This window comes from Chiloscyllium plagiosum, unplaced genomic scaffold, assembly GCF_037043375.1.
Source record: "Chiloscyllium plagiosum isolate Xiang-an unplaced genomic scaffold, Cpla_swu_hap1 HiC_scaffold_10, whole genome shotgun sequence".
NCBI classification, from domain to species: domain Eukaryota; kingdom Metazoa; phylum Chordata; class Chondrichthyes; order Orectolobiformes; family Hemiscylliidae; genus Chiloscyllium; species Chiloscyllium plagiosum.
Genome location: NW_028270148.1, coordinates 109,752,282 through 109,773,610, shown reverse-complemented (window position 1 = coordinate 109,773,610; position 21,329 = coordinate 109,752,282). Strand labels below are relative to the sequence as shown.

The 21,329-nt window shown below is 41.3% G+C and overlaps 1 protein-coding gene across 9 annotated transcripts in view; it reads left to right on the top strand.

Annotated features, from left to right (window-relative positions):
* The window catches only part of pak5 (p21 protein (Cdc42/Rac)-activated kinase 5), a 212,078-nt gene that overhangs the window by 183,873 nt on the left and 6,876 nt on the right, over window positions 1-21,329 (top strand). For all 9 annotated transcript variants that reach the window (XM_043696602.2, XM_043696601.2, XM_043696600.2 and 6 more), the window contains 4 exons: window positions 4,618-4,751; window positions 17,946-18,072; window positions 18,706-18,831; window positions 19,039-19,173. In XM_043696602.2, the coding sequence (XP_043552537.1) occupies window positions 4,618-4,751; window positions 17,946-18,072; window positions 18,706-18,831; window positions 19,039-19,173 (522 nt within the window). The remainder of the gene's footprint in view (window positions 1-4,617; window positions 4,752-17,945; window positions 18,073-18,705; window positions 18,832-19,038; window positions 19,174-21,329) is intronic.

Here is a 21,329-nt window from a genome sequence, read left to right as displayed (position 1 = left end):
ATTAGGGTAACCCTTAGCTGGTGAAAGGGATGAAGCATAGCAGGCAAAGCTCAGTAGTGAAGCAAGTGCCTTTTGGGATCATCAACATGGAAAGATAAATATACTCTAAATGAGACAATGGATACGGAGCAAGAGTGTGATAGTCATATACACCTGCATACAGTTTCTTAAATAGGGTACAACAATTCACTTAAATGATTTAAAAATTAACAAGCCACTTGGAGAAATAGCATGTTGGCGATGACCTAGTGGTATTATTGCTAGACTGTTAATCCAGAGACCCAGGTAATGTTCTGGGGATCTGGGTTCAAATACCACCACGGCAGATAGTGGAATTTGACTTCAATAATAATCTGGAAATAAGAGTCTATGACCATCAAACAGATGTTGATTGTCAGTAAAAACCCATCTTGTTCACTAATGTCCTTTTAAGGAGGGAAATCTGCCATCTTTACCTGGTCTGGCCTACATGAGATTCCAGGCCTACATGAGATTCCAGGCCTACATGAGATTTCAGACCTACATGAGATTCCAGACCCACAACTGCCTTCTGGACAAGTAGGGATGGCAATAAATGCTGGCATAACTACTGACACCCACATCTGTGGATGAATTAAAAAAAACTCATTGTTTTTATATTTTAAAATCTCAGAAAAGATGTTTACACTAATGAAGGAGTACACTTTGGAGGGAGGTTGGGAAAGTTCTCCTTCGAAAAAAATGACTTGCTAGAAGTTCCCAAAATGAAATAGCTGCACAGAGACCAGGTCCATCACCAAGTCACCCTATTTTTCCACTCATGTACAGTACACGAGCTGTGATCAGCCAGTTCAGAATCAGCTCTCAAAACTGAGGAGAATCTCATCTCCTGGTTGTATTGGTCAGCCAAGGCTTTTCTGACTGACTGGCCCAGGTTAACAACCCCAACCAAGGACCTCATAATCAACGAGGTCCATTTGATCCCAGTCAGTATACAAGGTGAGACAGTTTCACAGACGAGATTGCCAAAGGTGGTAATTCTTGTGTATATGGGTCAATAATCAGAGATCAAAGTTTCCAAATATCTAGCAAAACAACTAAAGGAGAACTGAGGAGAAATTTCAATCACTTGGATCTGTAAAGTTCTTGCCTAAAATTATGGTAGAAAGTGATTCCAGAAATCAGTGTAAAAGGGGGTTGGTTACTTGAGGATATGGGCTTGCAGGGTTAAGCATCTAAAGGGAGGGTTTGGGACTAAGCATGACTGCCACTTCAAATAACAAACGCAGCAATGATGGGCTGAACAGCCTCCTTCTGTGCTGCATTGCAAGGTCAGTGGTAACGCTCTCCAATCTGTTACTGTTCCAGATGGATACCCCAAATTGTTAAGCTTCTGGGCTGGGAGTGATTAACTGGCTTCCTTTCTTTATTCACCCACCTTTTGAATAGTCACATCAAAGTTTAAAAGGATGCCTCCCAGGGCCAAGTGTATTTATGTTTGCAAAGGACCAATTTGTTAAATTAATAAGAGTGAGTTTATTAGTTGCTAAACCCTAAAATAAGGAACATAACACACAAATCAGTTGTCCTTTCAGCTTGTTGAGGTTGAGAAGGAGAGGGTTTCTTCTGATACAAGGGTTGTGGGTCAGCTCATAGTTATCAGCTAGTGTGGATGCCTGGTTAGACCTAGTCACTCACTGTCAGGAAGGGTAGAGAATTTTTACCCTCAAGGAGAGTTCATTCATCAAGGTTTTGATAATCGGCTGCTGTGTTAAGAGCCCATACCACTGGTCAAAAGCAAACTGCTTAAGCCTTTCAAATTCCAGGTATGTCTGGAAGGTACAGAGGTTTTGACAGCATGCCACTGACACTAACTGCTGTGAGCACTTACTGGTAATCACTGTCACCTACCTCAGGCACAATGAATTAAACCTTGCACATTTTCCCCGAAAGCTTACTCTGTGGTAATAGGGATTAATGTTGAAAAGCTACTTTAACTGCTGAGCTTCCTGCTCAAGAGATAAAGAAAACATCTGCCTATACCTTCTAAAACTTGCGAATTAACTAGATATACCAATTACCTCCCTTATGTCTGAGTCAGTGGCGTCTTCATATGATGTAACAGGGTTCCTGCTCCTCAGCTCGAGCTTAGTTCAAATTTCTTTTCCTGCCTTTTTTTAAAAAAATTGCTCTCATATCCCTCCTTGCTTTTTCCTGGCTATACCCTCTCTTTTCCTTTCTCTTTCCTGTCTCTCTTTGTCTTTCCTTTCCTTTCCCTTGGTGCTCCAATTTTAATCTCTTTACTACTCATAAATCTATTTCATTGACCTCAATTTCCATTTATAAGCCACTAGTCACACTTTTAAATTTTTCATTTTCCTGTCTTTTTGAACAAAATTCTTATCCCAAGTGCCTTGCTAAATCTTTTAATTGTTCAAAGACCAGAACTTTATAAATCATCATAAGTAACTTACCTTGATTCTGCTAGGGATGTGTTAACATTAAGTTTAGGTGTTTCTCTACTTTGGCAGCATAAACTCAGTTTATTTTTAAAACTGACAATTTACACACACTAAATCCTTTGTTTCATCTGTTCTGTTCTCTTTGATGCAATCTGTGTGTTAAGATTGAAGATGAAGATTGTGCATTGATGTGAGAATGTTGGTTTGTCTATCTTTATTGGAGACACTTGGAAGGTAGATGGCGTAGTTGGGGGAAGTGAGTCAAAAGAACTGCACATGTACATTTTCTACCCAAAGTGATAGCAGAGCAAATGAAATTAGTGAGAGCGATTGCTCACAATATCTCTAATGAAGTTGCCAGTAGTGACATGTGGCCAGTGACTGTACAAAGAAGCCTATTTTGAATGCTTAACTTTACAATTACATTATCTGGTAATAGAGTCGGAGTCATGGAGATGTGCAGCACGGAAACAGACCCTACGGTCCAACTCATCCATGCTGACCAGATATCCTGAATTAATCTAGTCCTGTTTGCCAGCACATAGCCCATAACTTCCTTTTCATATGCCTTTTAAATGCTGTAATTGTATCAGCCTCCATCACTTCCTCTATCAACTTATTCCATACACGCACCATCCTCTGCGTGAAAAAGTTGCCCCTGAGGTCCCTTTTAAATCTTTCCACTCTCACTCTAAACCTAAGCCCCTAGTTGTGGACTCCCCCACCCCAGGGAAAAGACCGTGTCTATTTATCCTATCCATGCCTCTCATGATTTTATAAACCTCTATAAGGTCATCCCTCAGCCTCCAATGCACCAGAAAAACAGCCTAAGCCAATTCAGCCCCTCCATGTAGCTATCATCCTCCAACCCTGACAACATCCATGTAAATCTTTTCTGAACCCTTTCAAGTTTCATAACATCCTTTTGATATGAGAGAAGCCAGAAGTGCACACAATATTTCAAAACTGGCCTAAGCAATGTCCTGTGCAGCCGCAACATGACCTCCCAACTCCTATACTCGGTGCTCTGTCCAATAAAGGAAAGCATACCCAATGCCTTCTTCACTATCCTATCTACCTGTGACTTTCAAAGAACTACGAACCTGCACTCCAAGGTCTATTTGTTCAGCAACATTTTCCAGGACCTTACCATTAAGTGTATATATCCTGCTCTGATTTGCCTTTCCAAAATACAGTACCTCACATTTACCTAAATTAAACTCCATCTACCACTCCTCACCCCATATGCCCATCTGGTCAAGATTCCGTTGTACTCTTGAGATAACCTTTGTGCACGATACCTCCAATTTTGGTGTCATCTGCAAAAGTACTAACTATACCACCTATGTTTACATCCAAATCATTTGTATAAATGACAAAAAGCAGTGGACCCAACACCAGCCTTTGTGGCAAACCACTGGTCACAGGCTTCCAGTCTGAAAATCAGTTTAAATGCAGAACATGATCATTGTCAATGGAGCAAATATTAAAAGTAATGGTCTTACATTGAATTATAAAGGAGTCTTGCAGATTATTGAGACGTAATCACCAGACTGTGAAACTTAATATTCCCAATTTTGAAACAAAACCTGCAATAAATCTTATGGGATTCTCTTTCTTGGTCTTGCACCATCTCTCTCACATGTTGCTTCCTTCAACTTGTTGCCGATATGGAAAACAAGTTGCATTTTTATCAGTGATTTCATTGGAGGGTTCCCTCTGAATCCTTAAGTTTTATTTTTTGTCTGTTGGTGCTGCTAAGTTGATTTTTTTTTCTGCCTTGTCGTTTAATTTACACCATTTTCTGAAGGGCACTCTTGACTAATTGGGTGATCTATAATACACTTCGGGAATAATCATTTGTGCCTCTTATATTTAAAGTAGACTTCAGTGATCGAAGATTGTTTTGTAATTGCACAGTACAAAATAAATACTTTTTTTGTTACTAGATGTTAAGTTCCCAAATTACAGTGCTGGATTCTGGTTGGGTTATTTCTTGTCTGTCTGTCTTAATAGCAATAATTTTCTGTATTCTGATATGGGTATTATAACTATGGATTAAAAGTAGAAAAAAATTACAAAATTTTAAGATGTAATCAAACAGGATGTAAATTATTAAATGATGTAGTGTCTGCTTCAGAGATATGAGTTTTATGATATCTCATTTAACAAATAGGTTGTCATTATGCGCGATTACCACCATGAAAATGTGGTGGACATGTACAACAGTTACTTGGTTGGAGATGAATTGTGGGTTGTTATGGAGTTTCTGGAAGGTGGCGCCTTAACAGACATTGTTACACATACCAGGTATGTTTTCAAATCTCTGAATTTCTGAAGCTTCCTTACCTAATTGAAATGTAAAGTGTTCTTAGACCATAAACTCTTTTTGTATCAAATATAATTTGTTAAAAAGCTAATTCAGTTTGAGGCCTGTAAATGGAATCTTAGTGGGAACTGATCTTAGTGATTTGCTGTATAATGGTAGTATTGACTGTCTGCCACAGGAGACTCTGTTAGTTCTTCCATTGATGATATTATTAAATGCTGACCAGGCTATACATAATGTGATTTACTCCCACATCAGTGGAATGCAAATTGAAAACATTGGAAATGGCCGTTAGCACCTCAGAAAGAAGTGATGAGTTAACTGGGTCGATTCACTAATGCTAAGCTTTCAGCCCCACTCGAAAAAAGTACTGGTCAGAGATAGGGTTACACCTTTGTGTTGATAGTCATAGACTGATGTTCCTTTTGAGCATGGCTCCCCACTGGAATCACTACTCTGATGTTTTGTATTTGAACCTTCGATCAGAACTCCGTAGTATATGGAAATTATATAAATGGAAAACTTTGATTAATTCATTCTGATCAGCAACTTTATTATTGCAAGCATGATTATGTACAGCATGCATTAATATATAATATTGGGCCAAACTCCCAAGTTGGGCGCACACAGTCAGGAAAATGCCCAACTGTGCAAACCAAATGGGAAGAGAGTATTCTATGTATTCTGATTTTTTGATTCTGGGGTGGGAGGATGCATGAGTGATACCAGGATTTGGACTCTCACTGCCGGGAATAGCACAAGGGCAGCCACGGGTGCTGCAAGGCATGGAGGCAGGCTGCATATAAGGCCCACCTTGCTGATCCAACTCTAACTCGTGTTTAGGAAAACAATAGCATAAAAAATAACCATCTAATCCTCATGCCATCAATCTCTTCCACATGCTGCATGCTTCATCCATGCCATCTGGTGCCACCTTCTGTCCTATTCATCCCCTATGGGTTCCTCATAACCCCTATGCCAGCACATGCCATTTTACTTCCCTGCAGTGTTGCCTCATGCACCTGGTGCTTCTGTACCCATTGCTCACTCTCTCAGCGGAGCAGGTAAGGGCTGTTTGGCAGTGGCTGCTTGAAGGCTTGGTGATGTTTGTTTAACGGTTTAAATTTGAAAGTTTTCTTTTTAAAAAAAAGCGCGGAGCGGACCCGGAAGCTGGTGTATCGCAAGCTTACCTGGGTAGATTTTTTTCCCCTATAAAAGCAACATATTTGGGGTGAGGGATGCCATGGTCGTCCTTGCTGATTACACTTGCAGGAAGTGCACCCATCTCCAGCTCCTCCAAGACCATGTTAGGGAACTGAAGCTGGAGTTGGATGAACTTAGGATCATTCGGGAGGCAGAGGGGGTCATAGATCGAAGCTTTAGGGAAGTAGTAACTCCAAAGATTGCAGACAGATTGGTGACAGTGAGGGGGACTGGGAGGAAGCAGTCAGTGCAGGGACCCCCTGCGGCCGTTCCCCTCAAGAACAAGTATACCGTTTTGGATACTTTTGGGGGGGATGACTTACCAGGGGTAAGCAATGGGGTTCAGGCCTCTGGCATGGAGCCTGTCCCTGTTGCTCAAAAGGGAAGGGTGGAGAAGAGCAGAGCAATAGTTATTGGGGACTCGATAGTTCGGGGCACAGGCGGTTTTGTGGGGGCGAGAGAGACTCACGTTTGGTATGTTGCCTCCCAGGTGCAAGGGTACGTGACGTCTCTGATTGTGTTTTCCAGGTCCTTGAGGAGGAGGGGGGGCAGACCGAAGTCGTGGTCCACATTGGCACCAACGACATAGGTAGGAAGAGGGCTGAGGATGTTAGGCAGGCTTTCAGGGAGCTAGGTTGGAAGCTCAGAGTTAGAACAAACAGAGTTGTTGTCTCTGGTTTGTTACCCGTGCCACGTGATAGAGGGTCGAGGAATAGGGAGAGAGAACAGTTAAATGCATGGCTACAGGGATAGTGCAGGAGGGAGGGATTCTGGTATCTGGATAACTGGAGTTCTTTCTGGGGAAGGTGGGACCTCTATAAACAGGATGGTGTACACCTGAACCTGAGGGGCACCAGTATCCTTGGGGGGGAAGTTTGCTTGTGCTCTTTGGGGGGGTTTAAACTAACTCTGCAGGGGCATGGGAACCTGGACTGTAACTTTAGGGTGCAAGACCTGGAGTGTAGAGAGGTTAGGAACATGGCATCAATCTCAAAGGAGGGTGCCTGTAAACAGGAAAGTGGCTTGAAGTGTGTATACTTCAATGCAAGAAGTATACGAAATAAGGTAGGTGAACTTGCAGCGTGGGTTGGTACCTGGGATTTCGATGTTGTGGCTATTACGGAGACATGGGTAGAACAGGGACAGGATTGGCTGTTGCAGGTTCCAGGGTTTAAATGTTTTAGTAGGGTCAGAGGTGGGGGTAAAAGAGGGGGAGTTGTGGCATTGCTTGTCAAAGATAGTATTACAGCGGTGGAAAGGACGATGGATGAAGACTCGCCGTCTGAGGTAGTTTGAGCTGAGGTTAGGAATAGGAAAGGTGAGGTCACCCTGTTAGGAGTTTTCTACAGGCCTCCTAATAGTCCTAGAGACATAGAAGAAAGGATTGCGAGGATGATTCAGGATGATTCCAATACTTCCACATTCTTCCTATAATCCTTTCAGTGATTCCCAGATTCCAAGAACAAGTAGAACAGGATCTATAGTGTTTAAGCATTGGAGACAACCTGTTTACATATTCTGTCTGTTTAAATCTTTCATTAAGAATGTAAACATCTGACAGCCCTTCAGAAAAAAATGGCACACAATTGCAAGTGGCTGCCAGCATTCAATACCTTGTGTGGTGTTGATTTAAAGACATTCCTCTTCACTTACTGTTTAACTTTCCAGCTATTGACTGGGAAAGCTATAGCTCGAGTTCGTTAGATGGGTCGGTGTTTGTCCAATGTGTGCAGGAGGGTTTCCTGACACAGTATGTAGACAGGCCAACAAGAGGTGAGGCCATACTGGATTTGGTTCTGGGTAACGAACCAGGCCAGGTGTTAGAATTGGAGGTACGTGAGCACTTTGGGGACAGTGACCACAATTCGGTGACTTTTACTCTAGTGATGGAGAGGGATAAGTGTGTACTGCAGGGCAAGAGTTATAGCTGGGGGCAGGGAAATTATGATGCGGTGAGGCACGACCTAGGATGCGTGGCTTGGAAAAGTAGGCTTCAAGGGAAGGGCGCAATTGATATGTGGAGCTTGTTCAAGGAGCAACTATTGAGTTTCCTTGATAAGTATATACCTGTCAGGCAGGGAGGAAAGGGTCGTGTGAGGGAGCCATGGTTTAATAAGGAATTGGAATCCCTTGTTAAAGGGAAGAGGGCGGCCTATGTAAAGATGAGGCGTGAAGGTTCAATTGGGGCTATTGAGAGTTATAAGGTAGCCAGGAAGGATCTGAAGAGAGAGTTAAGAGCAGCAAGGAGGGGACATGAAAAGTCCTTAGTTGGTAGGATTAGGGAAAACCCTAAGGCTTTCTATAGGTATGTCAGGAATAAAAGAATGACTAGGGTAGGAATAGGTCCAGTCAAGGATAGTAGTGGGAAGTTGCGTGTGGAGGCTGAAGAGATTGGGGAGACACTGAATAAATACTTTTCGTTAGTATTCACTCAGGAACAGGACATTGTTGCTGATGTGAATACTGAGTCAAAATTAATTAGAGTGGATGGCTTTGAAGTATGTAGGGAAGAGGTGTTGGAAATTCTGGAGAGGGTGAAAATAGATAAGTCCCCTGGGCCTGATGGCATTTATCCTAGGATTCTCTGGGAAGCAAGGGAGGAGATTGCAGAGCCATTGGCCTTGATTTTTATGTCCTCGTTGTCTACCGGAATAGTGCCAGAAGACTGGAAGATAGCAAATGTGGTTCCCTTGTTCAAGAAGGGGAGTAGGGATAACCCTAGTAACTATAGGCCGGTGAGTCTCACTTCTGTTGTGGGCAAAGTCTTAGAGAGAATTGTAAGGGATAGGATTTATGAACATCTGGATAGGAATAATGTGATCAAGGATAGTCAGCATGGTTTTGTGAAGGGCAGGTCGTGCCTCACAAACCTTATTGAATTCTTTGAGAAGGTGACTAAGGAGGTGGACGAGGGTAAAGCGGTAGATGTGGTGTATTTGGATTTCAGTAGGGTGTTTGATAAGGTTCCTCATGGTAGGTGTGGTGAAACGGTTAAAAATTATGTCCCAATACATGTGTGAATCTAACCGGAATGGAGGTGTTGCTTAGTCCCGTGTGAATCTTATTACACACCTCCCCGTGTGAATCTTCTTATCTGTATGTAACCAGAATGGAATGTGTTTTTTAGCCTTGCTCTGCTGTTCACATGAATGTTTATATCTGGAAAAGAGTATATCAGCTGGAAAAGTCTCCAGTTCGGTGAGTCTGCTCCGGGGTTACGTTTAACCGCCGAGCGTGGGTTGTTGGCAACCGCTCTACGAGAACTGACGGCTCCCAGTTCCGGTAACATGTAGAGTGAGTATAAGCCAGACCCGTTGTAAGTATGAGACCTGGTTGTGGCGACGCTGCGGGGAATAAAATGCTCATATTCTAGCAGACTCGCCTCTTGGTCGTTTGTTCTGTGTCAGACTACTCTCCTACGAACCTGACCTTGAGAATTTTTTAAAACAGTAGGCTACTGCAAGAAATACGGAGGAATGGCATTGAGGGTGAGATGGAGGTTTGGATTAGGAATTGGCTGGATGGAAGAAGACCGAGGGTAGTAGTTGATGGTAAAGGTTAATCTTGGAGTGCAGTTATTAACGGTGTTCTGCAAGGATCTGTTTTGGGACCATTGCTGTTTGTCATTTTTATAAATGACCTGGTGGAGGGGCTAGAAGGTTGGGTGAGCAAGTTTGCGGATGATACGAAAGTCGGAGGAGTTGTTGACAGTGAGGAAGGATGTGGCAGGTTGCAGTGGGATATAGATAAGCTGCAGAGCTGGGCAGAAAGGTGGCAAATGGAGTTCAATGTAGGTAAGTGTGAAGTGATTCACTTTGGTAAGAGTAACAAGAAGATGGGGTACTGGGCTAATGGTCGGATACTTGGTAGTGTGGATGAGCAGAGGGATCTTGGTGTCCATGTACACAGATCTCTGAAAGTTGCCATCCAGGTAAATAGTGCTGTGAAGAAGGCATATGGCTTACTGGCTTTTATTTGTAGAGGAATTGAGTTCCGGAGTCCTGAGGTCATGTTGCATTTGTATAAGACTCTGGTGCGGCCGCATCTGGAGTATTGTGTGCAGTTTTGGTCGCCATACTATAGGAAGGATGTGGAGGCACTGGAACGGGTGCAGAGGAGGTTTACCAGGATGTTGCCTGGTATGGTAGGAAGATCGTATGAGGAAAGGCTGAGGCACTTGGGGCTGTTTTCATTGGAGAAAAGAAGGTTTAGGGGTGACTTGATAGAGGTGTACAAGATGATTAGGGGTTTAGATAGGGTTGACCATGAGAACCTTTTTCCACGTATGGAGTCAGCTATTACGAGGGGGCATAGCTTTAAATTAAGGGGTGGTAGGTATAGGACAGATGTTAGGGGTAGATTCTTTACTCAGCGAGTCGTGAGTTCATGGAATGCCCTGCCAGTAGCAGTGGTGGACTCTCCCTCTTTATGGGCATTTAAACGGGCATTGGATAGGCATATGGAGGATAGTGGGCTAGTGTAGGTTAGGTGGGCTTGGATTAAACTGATTAATCCTTTATAAAACATTTACTTCAACTAGTTGATTTATTATATAAACATCAGAGACTTTATCACCACTTGAAACTATCAATGTAATTGTGAACTGACAGGAACACCTCAACAATGATATTGAGGTGTAATTAATCATACAGCACAAATCCAATAATAATAAACATCCGACTTGGGTCAACAGGCAGAGTGAAATAGCAAGCACTTTACTGTGGACCTTTTTAAAAAAGATTGAATGCAGGAGGTTAAAATGTCTTACCTGCTTGAAAATTCCCATTAGATTTTAATGCCTTAACTGATCCAAAAAAATTTCTACTACTTATACACAGTCATGTTTTCTTTCAACAATTCCAAAGAGCATTTGAATCCTTCCAACAGGCTCCTTACTCTCCCAAAGGTCATTCCAGACACATCTCCCTTATCTCTTCACCAGGGTACCTTACCTCACCAAAGAACTCTGCCAGACTTTATCCTGAAAATGTAAATCCTACAAGTCATGTTTTGGACAAACCATTGACAAAAATTCTATCAATTTGAAAACAGCTGTACTTTTACATGTACATCTGCCTTTGAAAGCCATGGATGTGCAATCTGCAATCCAATCTCCTCTTCCTTGTACAATTGCAGCACAACTTCCTCATTCCTATTCTCCAGTTCTTTTTCAGTAAAAGCCAGTCTTTGTAATTGCTTGCTGGACCTGCATGCTAATTTTTTTGCATATTTGAACAGGTATAGCTAAATATTTCTGAACATCAGCATTTAGAAGGTTCACTTGTAATGTCAACAAATGTAATTGCATAACTTTCAGTCATTTTGACCAGGTCCATAGAATCCCAGTACTGTTGTTTGCAGCATTCCACTAATTGCAGCCTACTAACTTTAAAATTCCCTGTTTATCCTTATTCTCTTTCTCGAAGATTAGGCCTATTCAGCCCATTTGAATCTGCTCCATCATTCAATAATAAGCATGGCTGATTTGATTGTAACATTAACTCCACCCCACCCCATAGCCCCTAGCTCACTTGTAAATGTAAAAGCTGTCTCACTTATTCAGCCTCCAGTGCTCTCTGTGGAAAATATTTCCAAAGATTAATGACAATCTGAGAGAGGAAATTCCTCCTTATCTCCTACCTATATAGGCGACATCTTTTTTTTTTAAACTGTCCTGTAGTTGTTCCACTCCAATCTTTAGGCCAGATTTTCAGCTCTCTGATTTTACTTACCCTGTGCTAGATCCCTGGCGGCTTAGATAGTAATTCAGTGACTATTAATCTTTGGTCTACTTTTTGACTTAGTCCCAAGCTACTCAGAGTCCCTCAGCAGAACTTCTTCTTAGTCCTCCCTATGTTGTTGGGGGTGTTAGCCCAGTTGGCTAGATGGCTGATTTGTGATGCAGAGTGATGCTAACAGTGTGGGTTCAATTCCGACACCAACTGAAGTTACCATGAAAGACTCTCCTTCTCAAGCTCACCCCTTTGGTTGAAGTGTGGTAACACTCTGGTTAAATGAGAACACAGCCCTGTGGTCAAATGGGATTATGGCGAGTTTGCCTTTTATGCTGTTGACACCCATGTGGACCAGTACAACTGGATCCTTCCATTCTCATTCGAAGGTTCCCTCCCACCTCGAGAAGATGTGTTTAACCCTGGCACCAGGGAGGCAACACAACCTTCATGACTCATTCTCAGTTGCAGTGAGTGGTATCTGTCCTACTTAATATCTGTTCCAACTACCAGCTGCTTTCATTTTTAATCCTCTCACTTGATTTGTCCCTGCACATTGCTGACATTTGATTATTTTCCCTTTAGGTCCTTTTCTCCACCATATAAGCTATAAGAACTTTGAATCTGTTGGGTAATTGGAAGGGCTAAGTCTCCTCTATTGCTACTTTCTAAGTCCCTATATCTACCTCCTTAACTATTAACCAATTCTCTATCTATGCTATGATATTACCACATTACCTTTGCAATTGTATTTTGGAAATCAAAGGGTATCACCTGTACTCCTGTATATACCTATGAATTAGATTGTAAATACAAGCTACAATTAACTTATCAAATGCAATTGTCTTTTGTAAAGCAATGTTGACTTTTCTTGATCGTGTTGATTTTCAAAATGAATTGTTCAGACTTAATCAGCGAATCCACTATTTTCCCAACAACTGATGTCAGCCTAACATGCATCTAGTTTCATGTTTTGTTTATTCTCCCTGCTTTCTTGAGTAGCAGCATCATGAAATATGATGTGCTTTGATGTGCTATGTCATCACATTGTTGCTCCCTATCTGGACTGCCCCACACTTGGATCTTGAACATGCAACTGAATAAGAATGAAATTTAGTCTGGTCTTCACATTAATTGTACACTGACTGAATTAACATTTGCCTCAAAAATTGGTGTGTACAAAGATATAAGATATACATCAATAAAAATTGGCAACTTTATTCAACCAAAATGGATGAGTTTGGGTTGAGTGAAACAAAAACAGAAATTGCTGGCAGAGCTCAGCAGGTCTGGCAGCATCTGTGGGGGAAAGAGCAAAGTTAAAGTCTTGAGTCCGATGCTTTTTCATCAGAAGTGATAGCAGCTGGGAAAAGGTGGTATCTATGCTAAAGGCGAGGTTGGGAGAGGTGAGCGGATATTTGGAGACAGAGGCCAAAGAGTGAGAGATATGAAAGAGGTAGGCAGACAGTGGGATTATTGATAATAGGTCAGGATAGATGAGAAGCTGAATAAGTGATAATGAGAGCTGAGAATAGTAAATGATGATTTGTTGTCAGTTGTACTCTACACGATAAAATACAGTGAAAAGCTTCAACCGTTGCCACAGTCCAGTGTCATTTTGAATAGCTTAAGAATTAAAAGATGTAGCTGAAAGAGAGTCAGTTGTCATTCCCAGGCCTCCACCTTGAGTCCTGAACCCTGAGTTGGCTGACCTATGACCCCTGCGCCACCATCCCTCTGCATCCTGTGCTGGACTTTCAACATCAGAGCCACCACTCTTCAGGTACCACCTCTTTGTTGCTTGGCCTCCCTCAATGATGGGCCACCAATACCAGGTCCAGTGTAAGACTAACACTCGCCCTGCAACCAAGAATCCCCGACTCCGGCCTTCCACAACCAGGAGACTCTGACTCTGCTGCCACCACTCTGCTGCCGCCACCACCTTGCCGATAACCAGGACACTACACTACCACTGCTTCAGTCCCCACCTCACTGATGCCTAGAGTCAGGGCAGACCACAACCAGGAGTCCCTGGCTCCACTGCAAGGTCATGCCACCGTCTCGCCAAGAGACCGTTCCGGCTGCCCTCCTTTGCAATGTCACCATCACCAACAGGTTAAAAAAAATGGAGAAAAGGAAAGTAAACAAAAAAGTAAGGAAAGAAGGTGGAAGCAACTGGTCTGGAGTGCACAAGCCCAGGAATCCGAACATTGCCTACTTTGCCAGCATCACCATCTTGGAATAGGTTAGAATATAGAGGTAAAAACAATGACTGCAGATGCTGGAAACCAGATTCTGGATTAGTGGTGCTGGAAGAGCACAGCAGTTCAGGCAGCATCCAAGGAGCTTCGAAATCGACATTTCGGGCAAAAGCCCTTCATTCCTGATGAAGGGCTTTTGCCCGAAACGTCGATTTTAAGCTCCTTGGATGCTGCCTGAATTGCTGTGCTCTTTCAGCACCACTAATCCAGAATAGGTTAGAGTATGTCAGCTGTGCTGATAGCAATCCATGTCATGGGATGATAGGTCTAAGAATGGATGAGACTGTGTTGATTGTGCTGAAAGCAGCCCACAGGATAACAGGACTGGTTGTGGGGGTAGGTAGAAAATATAGAAAGATGGAATCAAGGGCCTAAAGTTATTAAACTCTATATTGGGTCCTAGAGGTACAGGGTCCCTAGCGGAAAATGCCATACTGTTCTTCCAGCTATCCTTAAGGCTCACTGGAACATTGCAGCAGGTCTGCGCCAGAAATGTTGGTGTGGGAATATGGCTGTGTGTTGAAATGGCAGGCAAGTAGAAACTCAGAGTCATTTTTTATTAACAGAATGCTGGGGTTCTGTGAAGCACTCACCCAGTCTGCAGTTGTCTCTCCAATGTAGCGGAGACCACATTGTGAACAGCGAGTACAGTAGACTAGATTAAATGAAGTGCAGTTAAACTCTGCTTAACCTGGAAGGTATGTCAGGGACCTTGGATATTGAGGAGCGAGGAGATAAATGGGGAGGTGTAACACCTTCTCGTGCTATGGGATGTGGGACGTTTTTGGAATGGAGGAGGAATGGACTGAATGTCCCAGAAGAAATTGTCCCTGCGAAATGCTGAGAGAGGAGAGGCAACCTGGTCATGGCATCTTACTGGAGAACTGTGGCCTATGATCCTTTGGATGTGGAAGTGACATCGTCAGAACAGAGGCAACAGAGATGGAGAAACTGGGAGAATAGGATGGAGTCGTTACAAGAAACGGGGTGTGAGGATGTGTAATCCAGGTAACTGTGGGAATTGATGGGTTTGCAATGGATATAAGTGGCCAGCCTAACTCCAAGCAAAACTCATCCAACCAAATATAAAACCCAGCTCAGTAAATATTAGGGTGAAAGATGCAAAATTCCTATGAGCAAGAACTTCAACTGAAGCTTCAGTAAATCAGATATAGCCTTTGGTTTGCTAATGTACATCTATAAAAATTAAGCAAAATCTGTGTAACATTATTAGAACCTCAGTTACCAAAGCCAGAATTCTCCATGAATGGTATATGATAAAACATCACTACCTCACATTATTGATGCCTATAGTTTAGATTCATAAACCTATGAAAAACTATGGTTCATCACCTCAAAATTTGTTTTGGAGTTTCTACAGAAATTGAAACATACATGATTTTTTGAAACACAGCAGATTTATTTTGTCTTCAAATTCATAAGCTACTAAATTAGCATTTTCACATTGCAAAGCACACAAACCAGTTGTGAAATGTGACTCCTATGTTCTGCAGAAATATTATGCTAACTGAATTGCACATTATAGATCCACTTTTTCTGATATCTGAAAGCTGGTTAAAATAATTTGTGCATTAAAAGTTTCATCCATACTTAGCAGGAGTTGAGTTGTTCTGTTTCCTCTGATTTTAAAGCAGACTGAAGTCAGCTGAATGCCAGATTATCATTTTTTAATAGTGTAGAAACTCACTGGGTGGTAGTCAGGCTGTATGAGCTGAATTTCTTTCTCGTCTATGCATTCTACCCTACAGAGAATAGCAATGACCTGTTTAAATGTGGAGATTAACCATCAAGATTCTATTTCATTAACTTTTTAATGTTTTACCTTCTGTTATCTTGAATTCAATGATGCAATAATTAAGTTTAGTTTGGATATAATCTCATTAAAAATAATCAACTGCATTAAACTTTTGATTGAGGGTTGAAAGCTGAAAAACTAAGTATTCTTCAATAGTATTAATAATTTGTTAGTTTTCTTTGTATAGTGAAATATAAATACCAAAATACGCAATGTTTGTTAAGTTTTGAGCATTTTTATTTTATGTACCTCTGTTAAGTTCTCACTGCTGCCAATACATTAGCTCCAATAGCGAAACTCTCTTGGATCAATGTTGCTAATGTCTACGAGTAGGCCCAATGTCTTTATTGTAGGATGGGGTCAGATTGATCTGTTCAGCTTTTCCTTATCAAAAAATGCAGTACAGTGTCTGGCATGCAACATAGGAGCTTGTGACCTTTACGCCTTAGGGGAAATTTGAGTTTCTATGTTGGCATTGTTTCAGCATGGGCTGTGGCACTTAGTCTGAATCACTGAAGCTTGGTTAATCATAACAGTCTAACTTGACTTGATCAGCTAAAAGATAGCAAATTTCAAAGCTGCAAATTGTTTAGAAAGTTTACTTTACTGCCAGGGTAACAACAGTTGCTTTTATAATCATTAAATTTACCTTTACAGAAAACTTCTTATAGGTTTACAAAATTATGAGGGGCATGGCTAGGATAAATAGACAAAGTCTTTTCCCTGGCGGTCGACGAGTCCAGAACTAGAGGGCATAGGATTAGGGCGAGAGGGGAAAGATATAAAAGAGACCTAAGGGGCAACTTTTTTCAAGCAGAGGGTGGTACATGTATGGAATGAGCTGCCAGAGGAAGTGGTGGAGGCTGGAACAATTGCAACATTTAAGAGGCATTTGGATGGGTATATGAATAGGAAGGGTTTGGAGGGATATGGTGCTGGCAGGTGGGACTAGATTGGATTGGGATATCTGGTCGGCATGGACGGGTCTGTTTCCATGCTGTACATCTCTATGACTCTATAAATCAGAGTTCACTGCAATCTAAACTGTTAAGCAAAATATTACAAATTTTGCAAGGCTTTCCTCCTATTTTTGGGAACTGAAGTGGTGTTTGTTCTTTCAGTGTAAATGGAACAATTTAAATGTTTAATATCCTAAAAAGTTATTTTATGTTCATTCAGGAACATAATGAGGCATCAGTGGCTAGACCACTTTCATTGTCCATTCCTAATTGCTTTTGAGAAGGTAATGGTACCCTTGAGCCCCTATAATCTGCGCTGTGGATAGACCCATAATGCCTTCAGGGAGAGAATTCCCAGATTTGACTCAGCAACACTAAAGGAACAGTGATGTAGTTCCAAGTCAGTGGTGAATGGCTTGGAGAGGAACCTGCATGTGGTGGTGTTCCCATGTAACTGCTGCCCTTGTTGTTCTACTTGGTAATGGCCATGGGTTTAGAAGGTACTGTCGAAGGATTATTGATGAATTTTTGTGATGCATCTTGTGGATGATACACACTGCTTTTAAGCATTGGTCTTGGAGGGACTGAATGTTTGTGGATGTAATGCCGATCAATCAATTTGAAAGAAAAGGAAGATTAAAAATTTAGTGTAGTTCAGTTGGAGGAATAAGAGTAAATTTCTCAAAGATGATGCCTTTTGGCCAAGCAATCGTTAAAATAAGTACAAATTCCACTATCCATAACAGCTATTCTTTCTTAATTAAAAACAAAGTCCTGAACATGTTGGAGATCAGAAATCAAAGGAGAAAGTGCTGGAGGAAGTTCATCAGGTCTGGCAGCATCTGTGGAGAGAGAGAAGCAAAGTTGATGAATCAGGTCCAAAAGATGACCCTTCAGAACTGAAACTCTCAAAGTCAGCCTTGTTGCCCTGATTCTGTAAAATCCATATTGCACGGCTACGTTGTTAATACGTTCAAGAGATAAACTGGCCAAAAATGGTGAAATAATATAATAATGGTGACCTATGTTAACCTCCAACAAGGAACATAAATCGAAATGTGTTATTTAATTTGAAATCACAGGGGGATAATGGAATATCTAACTTTGTGCATCACCAGCTAAATATATTAATTAGTATCATCAGTTAAAGGAATCTTCCTGTTTAGGAGTAAATAGTTATGATCGTGTTTTTTTTAATCTGCAGGATGAATGAAGAACAAATAGCAACAGTTTGCTTATCTGTTTTGAAGGCTCTAGCATACCTTCATTCTCAGGGGGTTATCCACAGGGATATAAAGAGTGATTCTATACTTCTTACCAGTGATGGAAGGGTAAGCAATTGTATTGATACATTCCATTGTACTACTAGGCCATTATAGCCTATGTCATAATAAGGTAACTTAGTAATTCATAGAATGAGATTAATAGATATGATTCCATGATTGGAAAGCACTGGCTGAACAAGCTTGAGTCCACCAATACCTAATACTAATAAGCAAAAAGTTCAACATATAACAAGGCTCACTAACACATCCTAGAAGTGACATACATTCATGCAGAGAGCCATTCTCTGCAAACAGAGGAATATGCTCTTGTGAATTATTCTGAAGTTTGCAGACCTATAGTTCTCTGGTGCTTTCTCCATGGCAATCCTGGACCAATGAGCATCAACTCGCCAACCAGTCAGTAGGAAACTGCATATGAATTGTGTAATTGTTTGAAATTTGGTACTCTTGTAGTTGTAATGATAAAACTAGACAAAAATGCTTCAGCAATACGCCTCTGTTTTCAGCAATAATTAATAGAATGTTAGTATGTTTAATAAAGAAAACTACAGAATGCCTCTCCCATTTTAACCCAAACAGTTAAAGTTTTAACATATTCAACTTTTCTAAAAAAAAAAGGGTGTTAGTAAACAGAGTTTTGCAAAGGAAATTGACTTCAGAATTCTTTCTTTTTTCTAGATTAAACTGTCAGATTTTGGATTTTGTGCACAAGTGTCAAAAGAAGTTCCCAGGAGGAAGTCACTGGTTGGAACACCATACTGGATGGCACCAGAAGTCATCTCTAGATTACCTTATGGAACCGAAGTATGGATGCAACTCGAATTATGCAACATATTTCCATATGAAACTAGACACTAGTTTCAGAATTATGATATCATTAATTGCATAACTTACAATATTTCATTAATTTTTTAATTCTAACCAAACTATTGCTACAATACTTCGGCAGCAGTGATCAACTTATTAGATTATTGTTATGTATTTAATGGATGACATTAAATTATTTTTCAGGTGGATATATGGTCTCTTGGTGTCATGGTAATAGAAATGGTAGATGGAGAACCACCATACTTTAATGAACCGCCTCTTCAAGCCATGAGGAGAATACGAGACAATCTTCCTCCAAGATTAAAGGATGTACACAAGGTAGAATTCCCAAACTGTTTCTCCCAAAATAATTAACTAACATGTGAGAACTGATTTTAATCAGAATGAATTTTAGGCAGGTATATTGAGTCCAAAACTGACTTGCATTCCAGGCCAGCTTTAACGGTGCAGTTTAAAGGTTAACAAGGACTTCTACTTGTAAAAAGAATCATATCTTTTTATTTTAGTCAGTTTTTGATTGTGAACTAAATTGAAAAAAGTGCTGTATTAGAGCAAAAGATTGAGGAACAGATTGGTGTACTTTTTAAAAAGCAAAGTTACTGAAACCCGTTGTGGGTCGTGTTTACATAGTCACTTTGTAAGCAGTAGGGAAAGGTATAAGAGGAGACTGTTCAACACTGGCACACATGTACGACGTGAGATTCGACTGCCAACAGTTTGCTGATTAGTTTATGGACTTGTGACCAGTTGTGGATGCCAAAGATCATCAGCCTGATGACAACACTGATTTGTAGCTGAACAGTTTGTGTGAATGAGAACTGCAAAGCTTTCAGATCTCCAGAGGAGAGAGGTTGTGTAAAGCAATGTTCACTGCAGTAAAAGTCTGTAGTATGTAGAAAGCCAGTTATTTCCTCCCAGTTAATGTACCAATTGCCCTGTGCCTCCTGTGAAGAAGTGAAACAACCTGGAAATGATAGATTGAAAGTAGAAAATGCTGGCAACCAAAAGACTCATCTCAGTGAGCTCTCTGGACTGGTGCGATTGAATTGTTATTGAACCAGTTTTTTTTTCACTCCTCCCATTAAAAAAAAAAATTTTTTGTGTGTTTATCTGTGTCTATCTCATACGTGTGTGTGTGTGTGGATGAAGGAATTATGAAAAGGAGTTAAATCTTAACTAGTATAGCCATATGTTGATCGTTCATATCTGTTTACTTGTATTTATAACTTACACATTTGTAAGAAATAAATTTTTTTGTTAGGTACAGGAACCTGATTTTTGTTTTGTTAGCCTAGGTCTATCCAATAGGTAAATTGGGGATGTTTGCTTCCATTGATAAAATTTTTAACTTTTGTGAGGTTCTGAGAAGAACAGGCCTTGTTTTCAAACATGCTATCCCAGTGAGGCGTGGCGTAACACAGACTGGCTTTATGTAACTTTTCAGAGGAGGGAAATGGGCCAGTCACCAGAGTTGGGGCTCTAACCAATTATTTCCTGAATTCTGTGGTCACAATAGGTTGTGCTGGCCTTTTTTTGTTCTTTCTCCTTCGCCTTTATCTGATTGTTACTTCAGAAATAATGCCTTTTTATGCCCACGTATGTTCGCTGCTTCCATATATTTTGAGCGTTGGTCTCAGCAGGTAACCTTAGAGGAAAAATAAAGCCAGCCCATGAACTGACCAAGGTGGGGGTGGCATGGTGGCTCAGTGATTAGCACTGCAGCCTCTCAGGACCCGGGTTCGATTTCAGCCTTAAGCAACCGTCTGTGTGGAGTTTGTACATTCTCTCCGTGTCTGCGTGGGTTTCCTGTGTGTGCTCTGGTTCCCCCCCCCCAATCCAAAGATGTGCAGGTTAAATGAATTGGCCATGCTAAAATGCCCATAGTGTTCAGGGATGTGTAGGTTAGGTGCATTAGGCCGAGGTGATAGGGTAGGGGAATGGGTCTGAATGGGTTACACTTCAGAGGGTCGATGAGGACTTGTTGGGCCGAAGGGCCTGTTTCCAAACTGCAGGGATTCTATGATTCTATGATTTTGCTGTTGCTTTGCCACTGAAAACCGCAATCCTCTGTTCATAGGTTAATGGTGACAGGGGAAAGATATTAAAGAGACCTAAGAGGCAACTTTTTCAGAGGGCGGTGTGTATATGGAATGAGCTGCCAGAGGAAGTGGTGGAACCTGGTACAATTACAACATTTAAAAGGCATCTGGATCGGTACATGAATAGGAAGGGTTTAAAGGGATATGGGGCAACTGCTGGTAAATGGGACTAGATTAACTTGATATCTGGTTGGCATGGTCAGACTGAAGAGTTTGTTTCCATGCTGTACACCTCTATGACACCATGGTGCAAAATACAACACGTTTTACATTCAGATCTGGGCACTGCACTTTGGGAAGACATTAAGGGAATGCAGCAACAGATTCACCAGAATGATGTAGGGGCTAAAGGGTTAAGTATTAGATCAATTGTAT